At 41.6% G+C, this 17519-nt stretch overlaps 1 protein-coding gene across 1 annotated transcript in view; it reads right to left on the bottom strand.

The window, feature by feature from the left end:
* Nucleotides 1–12385, bottom strand: part of b3glcta (beta 3-glucosyltransferase a) — a 65405-nt gene extending 53020 nt beyond the window's left edge. The window contains exons 1-2 of the mRNA XM_084559190.1: nt 12109–12385; nt 1500–1543 (exon numbers count right to left, since the gene is read on the bottom strand). Of these exons, the coding sequence (XP_084415316.1) occupies nt 1500–1543; nt 12109–12172 (108 nt within the window). The 5' untranslated portion in view covers nt 12173–12385. The remainder of the gene's footprint in view (nt 1–1499; nt 1544–12108) is intronic.
* Between the last annotated feature and the right edge of the window lie 5134 nt (nt 12386–17519).

Below are 17519 nucleotides of genomic sequence, written 5' to 3'. Positions count from 1 at the left end.
TTAACATGCACTGAAGAAGCAAGAGGAAATTCTCAAAAAAAAATAAATTCATAAAAATAAAATAGCTCTAAAAGGCAATAACCCTTTAGCATTATCAACTGCTTTGAGTTTCAAATAAATCCATTAACTTTAGAGTCCATTAATTTATAAACAAGCCTCCCGTCAAGGCCCTGATCCAAATGCCATGATGTTCCACCACCAAACTGGAGCGCTTCCATGACCTAAAAATTTGCATTCCTTTCTAATTTGTTAATGTTATTCTTCAGCTCAGGAGATCTAAAAAAAAAAAAAAAGGGAAAAAAAAAAGAAGGGGGGCAGCAACCTGGTCCACACTATGCAGCTGGGTTTTAAGTTGTGGATAAAAAACCCACGAATATCAATAAATACTGTAAAAGTGTCACTTTCTTTTTAGGACAACCTCTCAAAATGCCGTGTTGTTTAGAGTCAATTCAAATGCGGTGGGGACAAGCTCTTATGAGAGCATTAAGAAGCTTAAAAGTATGTTGTGAGTGTGAAGAGGCTGCTGTGGTCCCGCGGTAACTAGGCAACGTCCACCCCGTGAGCTCTCAAACCAAGTAGCAGCCGCCACATGTTAGGGTCAACAGAGGAGAAGACAGAAGGAAATGTCATTTCTCCGATGCTTTTGCGCACATTTAAGCGTAATGATAGATGCTTTGTAATAGTTTGGATTAAAAAAAATAAAAAATAAAGACACACCTGAAACCCATTTCTCAGCTTTTATAATGTCTTTTGCTTCAGCACATTAGACATAACTGCTCTTCCTGATTATGTGAAAACTCGTCTCCTTTCAGTCCCATAATAGGTTTCTCCTGCACTTTATCACAGTGACAGGCAGCTGTCCCTAATGGGTCCTTTACAGAAAAAGGGAGACTAGTGTGCTGATAATGCGGCTGATTTATTCTAAATTAAATGTCCAATACATTTGTGTGCTTCTTAAATATACAATCTAATAAAGAGCCACGTGTTTTTTTTTATTATTATTTTTTATTTTCACTTACATCACGCTGGAGGTTTAGTCAAAGACAATTACTGTGCAGAAACATTTAAAAGGAGATAAAACGGTGAAACTTTGCCAGCAGAGGAAGTATTAGTTGACATCAGTCATAAGCGAGGCGGTAATTTCCCATTTCTGTGATGCTAAGCACCTCTGCCAGGAGGCTTACTGTCAACATCCTCTCACACCAATAAGAAGTAGAGCATCTGAACACGTTAATTATTTATCAAGCAGCAACTGCAGAAAATGCGAGAGCAAGAAATTCATCTTGAACCGGGAGGACGGAGGAAATGGACTGCTGAGCAATCAAACTTCTTCTTCTGTGTTTAAAAAAAAAAAAAAAAAACTGGTTGCGACACTCGGGCTTTAATGGAGGCGAGGACACCATGAAATGAGGGAGAACACTGGCAGTGAACTTGCAGCGAGCGGCCGAAGGTTTCACACAGGAAACAAGAGAATAATAGGGGTCAAGCAGTTTTCTTACCTGTGAGCCTTTTCCTGAGCTGCCAGCAGCAAAGTTGATGTGACCTGAAAGAAGAAGGCGAAAGAGTAATTACATTATTTCAGATGCACCCAGCAATCAATTATTCTGTTTTTCTTCGGCAGTCTCCATCTGAAAGCTATCGAACAGAGGCAGCACTAAAAGAAAACTTTTTTTTTTTAATTTATATGCAACAAACAGATTTAAAAGATGTTTCGGCTCTCTCTTTGTTCCCAGTCACTGTTGGGTCTCTGAAAGCACCGTTCATTCATCCATCCAAGTTTGTAATTAGAGCCCAGAGAGCCTCTATCCAATTACGCCGCCATCGATTCAGACACGAGAAAATCTTCGCAGAAAGACGCCCAAGATTTCGAATCAATACGTCAAAAAAAATAAATAAAAAAAGACAGCGTCGATGAGAATGAATTAATAGAGCAGTTTATATTAAATCCTTACCACCTCCCCTCTGACATCACTCAGCTTTAAATCTCACTTTAATTGGATGATATAACAGAGAAATAGCTAAACTGCCAGACTCACCGCAGGAGCCATTAAAGGGCAACTGAGAGTGCAGAATTAAGCCTTCAAGCAGCAGATGTGTTTTCCAAGAACAAGCCAGCTGAAATTATAGCACAGAATCCAACAAAGTCCAATATAAATGTACATATTTCATGAGATTGATGCAATTTTCTGTGACTTTCTTTGCTTTCATGACCCAGACTGCGGCGAATTTGGTCAGATATTAATTCTATCCATTGCAAGGAAACCCTCGACTTAAATTATTTAACAGAGCCGAGTTAACTTCAAAACACTTCTGTGTGCGAGGCCTGGAACAAAGCCACCAGTTAGAACAAATGAACAACGCCATGAACCTAATTACTTTAGTCATGGCAGCACCAAAAAACAACAACGGAGAAGAGGGAATATTATTTTTCCTTGTTCGTTAAGACGTCTTTAACAGAGCAGAAAATATTCACATTTGTCGTACTGATTTCATTTAAGGGCTTTATATATTTCTCAGAGAGAATATGAGATTTTCGCACATGATTTCTCCGTTTTCCCCCCCGCCGCCGCCTTGTGTTTTGTTGCTGCAGGACAACACGGTTCACAGCAGTTCACAGTTAATAGAGTGTTTTTGTGACGAGGACAGAATGAGACAAACGGAGAGGAAACAACAAAAGAGCCACTGATGATCTGTTCAATCAAAAGAAGCCCTTTGTTATAAGGAAAATAATCAGAGAAATACTACATGTGAGCGGCAAACAGTGTACTAATCACATTTCAAGTGTGATTTCAATTTGATACTCATTTAAAATTACATCAGGAATGATAAACATACTATTAGTGATGTTGTGAACGCAGTGGCAAGTTCAACTTTTAAGGCAAAATGATCATTCACTCATTCATTCATTTTCTGTAACTGCTTGTCCTGTGGAGGGTCACAGGGGGGCTGGAGCCTATCCCAGCTGTCATTGGGCGGGGCAGGGCTAACACAGAGAGACAGACAACCATTCACATCACATGCACACCTACGACCAATTTAGTATCATCAATTAACCTAGCGAGCATGTCTTTGGACAGTGGGAGGAAGACGGAGTACCCGGACAAAACCCATGCAGACACAGGGAGAACTTGCAAACTCCATGCCTGCCTGTCACCTGCCAAAATGGATGAGAGGAACTGAATCAGCATTTCTTAGCACTGCTGCTGCTGAGCTTCTTTTCTGGACATACAAGAGCACAGTATATACCAACTCATGTCCTTTTTGTGAAATACTTGGTGTGACTCCTTTTGGAGTTTGGTTTATTCATGATATTCATGAATGTCAATGTGTATACTCAGCCTCCTTACCACCTCAACCCTCTATTTACACTAGTATGTTTTTTCAACTTTCGGTTAGCTACTGAAAACCTGATGCAATATGTAAATGTTTTTGTACCATAAAGCATTTATTTTATATAGTTTATCTTATCTACTTTATTCGAATTTTTGTATCTTTTTGTATCTTGCACTGTTGTTCCCTGCCGCTGTAACACCCTCATTTCCCCACAAGGCATTAAATAAAGTCCAATCCTATCTTATCTTAAAAACTGAAGCACTAAAAGCAAATCCAAAAAGCATTTAAAAAAAGGCAACTGGACTTAGAGTTTTTTTTGAGAAGATGTTTCACCACTCATCCAAGTAGCTTCTCCAGTTCTTAGGTTGTTAACAGAAACAAGTCAAGCAAGTTTCCTATTTAAACCTCAAACTTCCCACCAGTCCCCTAGAACTGAAGAAGTTACTCGGATGAGTGGTGAATCGTCTTCTCAAAAAACTCTACAAGTCCATTTGCCTTTATTTAAACGCTTTTTGGATATACCATGCCCTGGATGACTGGGAACCCTTACACACTAAAAGCAAAGAGTGCCTTATCTCCGAACACAAAAGTAAGCGTACCTTGAACAGAAATAATTTTGGAGGTACTGTCTGCAAATTTAAGAACAAACATAAAAGTGTTTAGTTTTGGATTGAAACAAAGCCGATAAAATGGGGTAGAGAGGACCCTCCTACTCGGGGGAACTGGCTGGACATAGTGGAGGAGATAATCAACATGGAAAAATTTACTTATATATTGAGACTTCAACAAACAAAATTTGATAAGAAATGTGAGAAATGGATGGACTATAAAACCCAAAGCAGAGTCACCACTGAAAACTTGGACTGATCTCAGAGACAATTGAAGACTATTAATAACATGCACCCCACTGACCCTGTTATATGTTCTGTAATGTTTTTCTTTGTGTGTTTCTTTTTGAAAAAATTAATAAAATTTGAGTAAAAAAAAAAAGAAACAAAGCCGATACATATTTTAAACACTTATTGCTCCAAACTGCGAAAGGAACGAAAGGGAAACTCTTTGCATGCAGATAAAGGGAGAAATCAAAGATATTAAAGTACAACGTGTGAAAATATAATAGAAATTTAAATTACACTGCATCCATTTTTGTTTATCAGCGAAAGGATTCAGGCCTAAACCCATTATTCACTCGTCTGCGAGTCGTGATTGCCCCGTGAAGTTCACAAACGCGTGAATTGGGTCCAGAGAATCCTGAGCTCTGCAGATCGACCAGAGCGACTACATCATCATCTGGCATCAAGCGTTACTGTCCGTATTAAAAATGCAACATCTGGCGTGAAACGGAGCGTCCTACAGGAATACATTCGCGTTTGCAATACATTCTGCTACATCTGCTCAAACTTCTTTTCATGACTCACCCTGGGGAGGGAGAGACTCGCGGAGAGAGGGGGAGAGATGGGAGAGACGGGAGAGATGGGGGGGGGGGGGGGGTGTGTGCAGCTCTCTACATAATGTCAGGAGTGCTGATGGGAGCACCTCCATCTCATCGCCTCTTCAACCCGCATAATCAAGTCTGTTGTTTCCAGCCATGTTTCCAATTGAGCCACGCCGAGGGGAACTTGCTAGCTTTGATTTGGGAAATTCTGGAAATCACTTTACATGATGAAAGCGAGTGGCTCAGCCGAATGCTTTTCAGCGAGCTGCTGAATTTACATTGTCATTGTAATAAAAGCAGATGTCCGACGCAATTAGCCAGGAAACACTGCGCTCATAACAATGAGACGGGATCTGGCTGGTAAGAAGGGTGTATCTTAGAAAGAATCTTGACAATGGAAAATATGTTTAGCGGAGAAGAGTTCCACTGAGAGCTATTTCCATCTAATGAACTTTTTTGTCGGTAATGTAAAAGTCTTGATGGGCTCATAGTAATTAAGCAATGGTTTTCTTGTTTGACAGTCAGTGTTTGACTTCTAATTCATCCAACGTTTAATGGGCACAGAGGGAGAGGGGGGGAAAAAAAGACGCCACATGAAAGTGCTTTGAAGTAACTAAAGCACATTAACAAAGGCAGCTATGCAGGTGTATTATATTAACTGGAATGCAAATTAACAGTCAGCGTCAGCTCTAAAGCAGCTCTGATAATCACCGTGACAATGTGGATGTGTATTCAAAGCAAAATGAGAACAAAAAAAGCTGAGCAGTGGAGAGGCTGAACTGCAGCGCTGCACTAGTTCTACAAAAACATAGTTTATCTGGCAAACACAATAAAATCTGAAATCATGTTAGGGTCACAATGCTGAGATATATGGCAGGGCTGCAATCCAAGCACCACTTCTGAGACCAATGCACAAAAACGGCCGAGCTGAGGACTCTTCTAAAACCGCAGACAGCAGCTCTTACAGGCCTCGAGCTCACGCAAGAACGGTACCTGCGTTGCACAACACTGGGTAAAGTGGCTGCTGAGGACAAGCAAACAATCAGGAAAAAGTCCAACTGGAGATAAGAGAGGAGTGAATATTCAACTTTAAAAAAACAAACAAACTCATTTGGGTTTCCTCCTTCACTCTGTTTCAAGTGTTTTCAAATTTAACACAAAGTGAATATTCATCTTGTTTTATTAATGCAAATTTGACGGCGGCAGTCTCTAGTTTGCAGTCTTCAGTCACAGCGGCGTAAACACAGAATGCAAAAAGGTTAGCGGCAGCTAGTCAACCGTGTGGCTGCAGCTACGTAATCCTGGGAATTCATGTCTAATACCAAACTCTCAATGCAACAATGCAGGAACAGCAGGAATAGTGTAGGGATTGTAGTGACTGTGTTAAACTTTTTATTATGACCATAATTTCTCCTAATCTTAAACTCAACATATGATGCATAAATTCCAGTATTAGAGTCCAGTATTTGTAATAACCTCAGTCTTTCAATTTTAAGATTATATGCACTGGATGTGTTTGTTTACATCCTACTTCTTGTTCTTCCAATAAAATCTATTATTTTTAATGACTTGAAGCCATAATTTAGTCTGTAAAAAGTCTGAAAAGGCTGGTTTCTGGTTTGGTTCTGAGCATCAGTTCTGTTTGGAACCACAGATCGAATAGAAAACCAATGCATTGTGACTGTAGCACCAGTTCAACACTCGGGTTCAGTAGGTGGCTAAAAATTTAATTCCAGGCACCACAAACTTGTCAGAACGCTCTGCAGACAGCACAGTTTGCTTTTTTTTTTTTTTACTGGAGCCTTTGAGCTTCTGCTGAACTTTAGCAGATGTCTAAACTGACATTAAAAGGAGTTTCTTTGGACGAGGAGGCAGCACACTTCATCACCATTTTGCCTCGTTTATTTTTCATGGGTTTAGTACTCGGATCACTTCCCATTCAAATACATCTGGTTCTTTAGGGTTAGGTCAGAATCATCCTATTCGTGGTCACGCTTTGGAAGTTTGACAGCAAACAAGAGTCGAACTGGTTCTTGTTTGTCAGGCCGGGTGGTCACAACTCAAATATATTTACTTTTTCAGGATGTAGAATAGAGCTCTCCTCACTTTTCAGAATCATGAATATGAAGAACTTTTCGCACAATAAAACAGATCATCAAAACAACTGAGTGATGAGAAATCTACTTTCCTTCTCACCATGTCTGAATTTTCCATCTGTGCAAACACGTCTTAACCTCATTTGTATCATATATGAGGTGACATATAACCAGTCAGGCACAACATTATGACCACCTTCCTAATATTGTGTAGGTGCCTCCAAAACAGTTGTGACTCATCAGAGAATGGACACGGGCTTTCTGAGGGTGTCCTGTGGTGTATGGCAACAAAATGTTGTTAGTGGGGGCCTTTGCGTCCTATGGGTTGAGGGGAGGGTCCTCTGTGGATCATCCCACAGATACTTTATCAGTTTGGGATCTAGTGAATTTGGAGGCCAGGTCAACACCTTGTAGTGATCTTCATGTTTCTTTGAGTTGTTCCTAAAGCGTTTTTTTGTGTGTGTCTGTGTCAGACTGCATCCTGCTGGGGATGGCTGCTGCCATCAAGTACCATCAAGGAGTGTCATTGCTATGGGGTGGGGGTGCCTGGTCTGGTCTGGGTGGGTGCTACATGTCTAAGTAACATCCACATTAATGCCAGGTCCAAAAGTTTTCTAGCAGAACATTGAATTGTCCCAAGATGGTCAATGTTATTCATTTTAATGTTGTGGCTGATCGGTGTATGTATCTGCTCCCTCTGTATTTGTGTATTTGTAGTGTATATCAAGTTTTGTTGCCGTGAGTTTCAGTCCCTGGAGATCAAAAATGACTTAATCCAGCATGATTATGTTCTGCTGTAGTTTCAAAGTCTGCGCATATTATTCTAATTCTTCCATGGGGATTGAATTATTATAATAAAAGTAGCTCCTCAAAGGCTTGGCACAGATGGCACACAGTGTGCACTGCGCACATACAGTTGTAATAATGCATTTGATTTGTATTTTTGACAACTGCTCTGCCAACTCTTAGGCATGCAAGAGGCCCGGGCATCATCCGGCATCGTGTCATATTAAATTTAAACTTTCTATTCCTGCTCAAGCAACGGCAGCAGCTATGCAGGACCCATGGAAGCTACACCTAACCCAGTTACAGCTATGGCGGGCTCTCTCTCCATGGTAAAGCTTTTTTCTTTAAATGCAGTTAACATGAAATGCATTACATTTCAGCCCTGGGCTTCTAGGATTCAGAGTATGCAGCATCACCCCATGGCTTGAAAAGATGCTTTTAAATAATAACAATAATTCACACCATTGAAAAGGCACAATTTCGGAAAATAACTGCACCCTGTAGAACACATTTTATAGACCATTGTGTATGGTGTGTGAAGTAGACCATTATCCATCCATTATCTATAACCGATAATTTTGTAAAGAGTCACAGTGAGCTGGCGTTGGACAAGAGGCTTGGTCCACAGAGGACAGGGCTAACACTGTCCTCACAAGCACAAATGTGACCAATTCAGAACCAACAATTGACTTAAAGACTGTGACACGCCGAGCCAACAGTTGTTGGGCGTCTGTTGGCCGCGTGTTTGAGGTTTGTTCTACATGAGTAGTGTTGAATCTGCAGCAGAACGAATTGCACAGAGAGATCCCTCCGATTGGCCGATCAGCGTAAAGAGACCATGCGTGAGAAAAGAAGATGAGGCGACAAAATGAAAGAAAAAGATGATGTTCAACGGGCACACGCAGAAGGGTGCTCTCGTTCTTTTTATTCTACATCTTATCTGGACTAGCCTGGCGTCCATCACCACAGAAAGCCCAACCGAACAATTTAATTGGCCCAGTAGAGTTTTGCTGTGGTCTAATCAGACCAATTTCAGAAGTTCAGGCTGGCTTCCTGGCTCAGACCATTCAAATACACAAATATTCTCACAATAACATGATCATCTACAACAAATAAACTGTAAACCCACTGAACTGCATGATTCAGGAGCTAGGTGTGCTCTGTACAACGGTTTGTAGCTCTTCCTAGCATCCTAACCTCCTAGCTAATAGTAGTTTTTCTGGTTTCCCTTTTGAATGACAAACACTACTGCCCCCTGCAGGTATGGAGAGTTATTGCCTCTAACAAAGGTTCTGTACGTACAGTATGTCCCTGCTGGCCAATGGCCGCAGTCTTCGCTTTGTGTTCAAGTTCAACTTTTTTCAGACACGGGTGGCGTAAGGTGACGCCACAGTCCGGTTTGGTGTATCCATATCTTAATCTTAACATTGTGCATGTTTTTGGACTGTGAGAGAAAGGCAATCCATGTAGGCAAAGGGAGAACTCTCTAATTCACCTGCAGAAATCAAAACACAGTCAGTACAGTGACCACGTAGCAACACAACACCGATAGAGATGCTGCAACACAAAGCAACTTCACCGTTTGTGACTGAAAGCATTTGTTTTATTGGGAGCTTTATTAGTGCGACTCTGCCAGCCAGAACACTGTTTACAGTCAAAGGGAAACCTAATTTATCTTTGGTGCGAAACTTCTCGCTTTCTAAGACCTCAACTGAGAAATTGCTAATGAATGAAGGACCTTGCTACAGGTTTTATTCTAAGATTTCTGAGATCCATCTGCTCTTTCCCTTCTGTGACATGTCAAAATATCTGCTCTGAAACCGGTGCGTCAATAGAAAAAACACATCAATAATAATCAATACTGAAATTAAGTGTGAGCAGCAGCCCAGGGTCATGGAGCTGAATCACAGCCCACACTGGCCAAATACTAACAGTCGGATGTATTTAAGGGAGAGATAAAGCAACATCTCTGACACCACTAAGTGTGTTAGTGAATGGAGCTTAATAAATGTTCTTAATCAATGATTTAAATGACTGAGACTTCAATCCAACCATTTGTCCCTGAGCCAAGAGCTGCTCATTGAGGCCCACAGAGGAGACTTTACCACGTCTTTTATCTCTTCCAGCTTTCTATTAGATGTACCTCCAGCTAAGCGCGAGGCCATTTGAACCACTCTTAGCTGGCCACACCAGCTGCTGAACTCCAAGGTCCTCTCAAATCCCAGACCTCCTCACCCTGTCAGCCACAGTGAGGCCACGCAGCCTGCAGAGAAAACGCAACGTGGCTGCGATCTCACTGCTTCAGTCGCCACCCAAAATCCGTGACCACAGCTGAGGCTCAGAACAAAGGCATGAGTTTGAGCGCTGCTCCTTGTGGCTCAGCTCTGTCCTCACCACCGTCACCCACATGAATCTCACAGTCCTTATTAGTGTCACTGATTTGAGCCAGCTGAAGGTGGAGGGAAGGAGATAAAATTGCAATCAGTAAGTTTCATTATTTGAGCTTTAATCGTCAAATCCATAGTTAGTGTGCAGCACTTCCTCTCGAAATATTGTGCGTCATTGCACAGTCCCTGCATGAACAAGCAAAAGCAGAGTGCGCCACAATTGACATGCGCCCCATGTGGACTTAAAAACTGTGCCCCAAACCGGGAGATGCTGCTTCTCATGCCATAACACTCGGCTCCAGTGCACATCAGAAATGACAGCGGGCCGAAGCTTCGCGGACAACATCGTTGAAAAACAGCAGTGGTGGCACCCTAATGTCACCAAACTGGCCACTCTCCAGATCTCAGCGGTCCTTCGAAGTTATAGGTCCATGAATATTACATACGGGGGGGGGGGGGCAGACAAGCAGCCTTGTCAGAGTGTGATGCCCAACTAAACGTCCTTGACTCGGTGCCAGACACACAAACAGAGCTTTTGCTCGTGGGCAGGGTCAACTGCAGCAGCAGAAACCATGGCGGGGCATATTCTTCAGACTGTATTGTATTTTTGACACATCCGCTAGCTTTAGTAGGTGTTCATGTGTATAGAGCATGTTAAGATAAGTGAAAAGGAAACACTTACTTTACATACTCTCTTGATTAAACTGAGATCAAGCCGGTGCTATATGATACGTGACAACTTTTCTTGCGTTCCCGGGAAAAACGCAAATTACTGTAAAATGAAGAGAGCACGCTTTTACATGAGGTGTAAAGCAAGCAGAGAGGTGATGTAAATGAGTGACTAAGTGTAGGTTAAAAACTCATTATTCTACGTCGAATCCAGTTAATAATAAATGAGCGACCAGCAGTGATTTCTTACAACATTAAGACTCTATTTTAGCCTGTAACCTATGCTACAGTCTTAACTATAACAGTGTATTATTATTTCTTGTGTCAGTGATCTCCTTTTTTCCATCTTTGTGTCTTGTCGTTTCATTTTACCCCCCACACTGTGACCATTTTCACAGCCAGCAAGGCCAGCAGACTCTCCTGCACTCTATTTATCTCATTCTGTTCAGTCGGACCCCCATATGGTGCACTGGGCAGAAGCAATATTGGTCACTCAGTGCAATTCTCTCCACAGCTGCAGCCGAGCGTTCTGTGCTGCACTGCACTGCACATCACATCACATGAAATATCTTATCATGTTTTATTCTGAAATGCAAACTGATTGAAACATGCTTTTATCCCTCTTAACGGTAAATTCACCTAACATGTTTTACATTTAAGCCATGACTATTCTGTCTAAAAATCCAATTTAGCCACAATTTCTGCAACAAATTTAACAGGAATGCATAACAGAGGCACACAGGCAGTTTTTGAAATGGTTTGCAGGTTTGAATGTGGTTTCTTTGCACCCATACGGCAACAAAAAGAGGAAGAAATCAGGGCATTAACTGTGCCTGTCGTTCAGTCTTCTACTTTAGCTGCTAAAAATCCACTGCGCGCTTGCAGAGAGACAAAGCAAAGCCTAACTTGGAGCTTGTGTGTGGAGCTACAGTGCAGCCGGAGGTGCACTGATCCTCGGGCTTGACTCCTGCCAGCGCAGCGTCGATGTGTCAGGAAGAAGCAACGCAGCTTGCCGAGACACGGACACGGGAAGGGGAGAGGGGAGAGGGGAGAAGGGGGCTGATTTCAACAGGGTTGCCTTGGTTTTAAAAGTAGACAGCTTTAAACCCTTCCCTGTGATTAACTCTAATGCGCAGTCATTAGTGTGCATGAAACCCACATGGCAACCGGTGCGTGCAAATCGCCTTTCAACTCCTCAGGAAGTTGAGGCGGATCATGGCTCCGCACTTCTCAAACTGTTATGAAAACACTCGCCTCTTCTCCGCGTCTGAAACATTGCCATTTTCAGTGTCGCTGCTTTCCAAACACAAACTGTTTAGTGTTGCGGGCGTCCTTCCGCCCCTCTCAGAGGTCTGGTCCGAGCCTCCTGACATGAGGATTAGAAAGTAAAGTGAGTACTTACAGAAGGAGAGGAAAAGCAAGCAGCATGCCACTTTGTGCCCGATGTGCGGGCTGTTCGACAGCATCCTGGGAGAGTCCTGGGAGCAGTGGAGGAGGTGGAGAAAGCTCACAGTGCATGGGCTTTCTGACAGTGTGTTTTTTTTTGTTTTTTTTAAGAAAACAACAGGGCTTTCCCTTTTCACAGTTTCGCGGAAAACGGGGAGTGGGTTTGCGCCGTGGAAGGAGGCATCCCCAGTTTCTGCAGAAGGCGCAGGGACGCGCTCTGCTGGCGGAAGGAATTCACTGAGCTCAGCTGACAGGCTGCTCCACCAGATGGTGAGAAAAAAAATCACATACAGGAGGCTCGCTGCCGCTGCTGCTGCTGCTGCTGCCTTCAAGTGCTCTTATGGAAATCCTGCTTCTGAGCACCCGAGCTGGAAACGCAGTCTTGGTGGTGGACAGCCTTTTTTTTTTTTGGAGGAAATCATGACAAAATAATTGCAAAAGCCTCCTTTCCATCTAAGAGTGTGTTCAGTTCTGACCTTTAATCCTCCCAAGAAGAGCTTTAACAGAAACATAATTGTAATTTTATAAGACCAGGGGAAGCTGTAACACATTCAGTTTTTCAAAAAAGAGACAAACCAGAGCTATGGTAATTACTCTGCACACGCTCAGGAGGAAAAAAAAAGCAGCACCACTTCATCTTGGAAGAATCTGTTACGCCCCTCTATAACCCCACTGGCCTTGCAGTGGCAGTGCAGGTGTCTCTGGATGGTGCATGTGGTTGATTGCGTTAATCAGGCATAAAGGTCTGGATAAAAGACCCTAACCCTAACCACTCTTCTGCTGCAGTAGCCCGCCACATCTTGTTTTATCACCCATTTGCCCTTTCAGTGTAATTTATTAAAAGAAACCGTTTATTTATTTATTTTTGCAGCACTAAAATCTCCTCTCCACCTTATGTTGCGGCCCTCGAGCCAGGTCGTAAAAAAGTTTCCTCAAAAATAAGATGATTTTGAGGATTGAAAACTATTATTATTGGAAAGTTTACACGAATAAATGTATATCTGGTTAAAAAAACGAACAACCTAGCCCGATAACAAAGGTGTTGCTTGCTGGAATGCACATTTTCTTTATGATGGCCACCAGATCGGGGCCACCTGTAAACCCATGTCTCATTGTGATATTGCACCATTTCATTAAAATAACACTAAAATCCAGGACTTCAGGAATAATTGCCCCCTTCTGAAGAGAGCAGAAATACACTTTTGCTCTGTATTTGAGATACAGCAGGTTAAATGCTGCATATGCACATTTTTATCTCACCTCTCTCCCAGCAGATGTTCTCACAGCAGAATTAAGCACACGTGTAGCTAACAACATTAATCAATGACAGTTTGGTTCCATGTACGTGTCCCAGTAAACTATGTGAGCTGTCATGCATAATAATAAAAATAATAATAATAATAATAATAATGGGACCCCGGGAACTGGGGCACCTAAATGGGGTGCAGACCTCATTAGTGTTACAAATTCCACATGTGCTCTTCTTGCTGTGTTGTCGTGAAAAATGAAAGTCAGAGCTCATGGCTTTTGGCCCCGATAATGATGATGTGCACACCTGCTGTATGCACTACACATTTCACAAACAAACTGCTTCTGTCACACTGCCATGGATTAGTGTGACACCTGAATAGAAAAGAAGGATTGTTTCTCAAGATTTCCGAGCCCACGACGCGCTTATTTTATCAGACTGGACTTGTTCTCGACTCCGTGAAGAGACTGCGGTTGGCTGACATCTGGCTTACTTTAATTTGAGTTAATTTGAAGTTGTTGGAGTGGGACAATTTACACCTTTATTAATCTTATCAGTAGACAGAGATTGGTTACATCGTTTATTCGGGGCATAACCTGAGCAGGAGTCTAATTGACAACAAGAACTGAAATCACTTGAATAGCTGTTCTTGGCCTGCAAATATGCTAAGCTGCATAATTGCATTGCTCTGTCCCCTTGAGGACATGGCAATGTTGGGCTAATAATGTTATGCTATGATCCCAGGACTTGTGGCAATGTGCCACAGTATCGTGAAACGGTTTAACTAGTTTAAATAATCTCCCAGTGCATCAAGATGCAGGACAAGAGCAAAACAATTTTCAACAAGCCAGGGAAGACATCATTTGAAGAGAGAATGGTTTTCCGAAAGCTGTAATGAAGCTGAGAGTTTAATGATCCAGCAGAAATGAGGGTGAGCTCCAACCAACAGTGGCTTGATTCTGTTTCAAACTCTAGAAGGGGAACATTAAATCCTGCTGACTGTCATATGAGCGCTGTAATTACTTTATTTCACATTGTGATTTTCCTTTCCTTTATTTATTAAAAGCATGAATGTGAGAGGATGCTTTACTTGCAGTTATTTAACGAAAGCTGCTGCGTAATTATTCTTTCTTTCTTTATTATCCTTTCACTGTGTGACGGCAGAAGCCGTATTTCCAACCTCATGTGAACGCAGCATTCATTCAAACGAGGGATCAGTCCAGATTTGTGACTGTGAGCACAACCAGACACAAGAGGTGACTGTGAGCAGTGACAGTTTCTTGATTTTACAGACACACACAGTCAGGTCGTCGGGTTCGTGACGGCTGACACAAGAAGCAAATTGTTTGAAGTTCACCGACACTGACGTTCTGTGTCTAGTTCCCCCTTGAACGTCGCACACCTGTGTGTAACTAACACACCTGGATTTGTGCATAGCTGTGACCTGTAATTAAGGATATGTTTGTCTTCCATTTCTTAAAATAACCCTTTATACATCCCACTGTGGGTGCCTCGTTCTCACTCTCAGTCTTTCAGAGCTCCTGCTGCTTTGAATGTGCAAAAGTAACTAGATTTGGAAGAAAGGCCAAGCGCTAATAGTCACTGTAATCAAAAAATAAATGTGATGTGGATAACCTGCAGTGGCTTTTTCTTGCCATTATTGTTTGTTAACATTGAATTCCACACCTTTATACTCTCCTGGTAAGAGACAGATTGAGAGCATTTGTGTGTGTTTATTCTGTGCATACAACGGGATGATGGATTGCAGTTTTTCAGGAGCTCCATGGATAGCGTTTCTGGGAACGGTGGCCCAACATAAACTAAACCCCACAGTGACAATTTACGTCATGGACTTTGGAAAATGTAGCTGCACTCACGCACTATATAGTAAACGTCATGCCCTCGTTTTTTAATTTTATGGCCACGCTGTATTTGGCTGCTCAGTCATTGCAGACCATTAAATCTCACTTTCCCTTTACTCATAGCAAAACTGCACAGCTAAAAACTTTTAAAATATTACAATATACCACTGATTATACACTAACGACAGTCACTGTTGCGCCTTGAATGCGGGTCGCTCCAGTATAAGATAGACCTTTGAAATAGCTGAATGGTTAAAACAATGGCATGTACATATATGAAACTGTAATGTTTTATTAATAAAGTTCAAGGCTGACAAATAAGAAGCCACGCAGGCAATCATTAAACAAAATGTATGCAAGAGCACCTTCAGAAGATCATGAATTATGCATTTATTGCACCGATGATACATTATATTACAAAACTAGAGTCATTATAACTGAAACTGCATTTGATCATTAACGTCTAAAAAAGAAAGATGAAGCAAAATCGGGAAACTAACTTTAAAACTTTTTAAACTTTTATAACCTTTAATATTTATATTTATATATATAAATATTAAAGGTTCCTGTAGATACAAGAAAACAGTGAACCAAAGAACGTAAAGCTGAAAGATGTTGTAAACTGCATAGGTTAATTAGTTAGTTAGTTATTTAGACAATAATTATTTGTGCCTTTGTCACTATGACAACTATCACTTTTAAATACGCAAATATTTAAAAAGAAGATCAATATCTCCTTTGGAAGAGAGGCCAAACATATGAAGCTGAATACATTCATGAGATGCAGAACTGAGCGTGAGCTCCAACCAACAGCGGCTCTATTTTGTTTTAAATATTAAACATTAAATCCTGCTGACTGTCATATGAGCGCCATGATTACTTTATTTCACATTGTGATTTTCCTTTTAATTATTAAAAGCATGAATGTGAGAGGATGGAAGAGACAAACAAAGCTGAATACATTCATGATAACACGGTTTGTCCATTCGAGACAGCACTCACACATGCACGACTAGCATCTCTCATTAAAACACAGAATATACACCCATCAGGCATAACATTATGACCACCTTCCTAATATTGTGTAGGTCTCCCTTGTGCCTCCAAAACAGTTGTGACTTGTCAGAGAATGGACATGGGAACCTCTGAGGGTGTCCTGTGGTGTCTGGTAACAGGATGTTGTTAGTGGGGACCTTTGGGTCCTATGGGTTGAGGGGAGGGGCCTCTGTGGATCATCCCACAGATACTTGATCAGTTTGGGATCTAGTAAATTTGGAGGCCAGGTCAACACCTTGTGCTGTTCTTCATGTCTTTTTTTTTTAGTTGTTCCTAACCTTTTTTGTGTGTGTGCCTGTGTCAGGCTGCATCCTGCTGGGGATGGCTGCTGCCATGTCATTGCTATTAGGTGGGTGCTGTCTAAGTGACATCCACATGAATGAATGCCAGGTATAAAGGTTTCCCAGCAGAACACTGAATTGTCACAAGATGGTCAATGTTATTCACTTCTTGTCAGTGCTTTTAATTTTGTGGCTGAGCAGTGTAAGTTGAATGAGCATCTAACTGATCTACAGTCCATTCTCATAGTGAGGCGCAATATACAGCTGTCATCGGGCGAGAGGCGGGGTACACCCTGGACAGGTCTCCAGTCTATCGCAGGGCTAACACAGAGAGACAGACAACCATTCACACCTACGGCCAATTTAGAATCACCAATTAACCTAACAAGCATGTCTTTGGACGGTGGGAGGAAGCTGGAGTACCTGGAGAGAACCCACACAGACACATGGGGAACATGCAAACTCCAGTCGGCTTGGATTCGAACCCAGAACCTTCTTGCTGTGAGGCATCAGTGCTAACTAATCCTATTTAATGTATATTTAATTTTAAATTCATTCCATGTTGATTTATTTTGTAGGAAATCCCTCAGTAAATTGGTTTATTTGAGCATTTCTCTTATAAACATGCTCTTCTTCACACTCTAACGTCATTATTGTCATATACTGTAAGTCATCACAGCTAATTAAGTGTAAACCATTTACTGCTTTTTGTCAGTTGCAGAGCAACCAGTTACTCAGTGTCTTCTGGTTTCATTAAGTCAGTTCAGCAAGTGTAACATATTAATTTTGCTGAAAAGGTCTGTTGCGTACGTATATTACACAGAGTTGTAAATCTTGCCATTATTTAATTCATTTGTTTATTTATTTATTTATTTTGCATAGCTCTGTCTTTATAGAATCAAATATTGCAGTGACCCAG

This window comes from Chelon labrosus (assembly GCF_963514085.1).
Source record: "Chelon labrosus genome assembly, chromosome: 13".
NCBI classification, from domain to species: Eukaryota; Metazoa; Chordata; class Actinopteri; order Mugiliformes; family Mugilidae; genus Chelon; species Chelon labrosus.
Note: the sequence above shows the minus strand (reverse complement) of the source record. Positions and strands in the feature narration are given on the sequence as shown.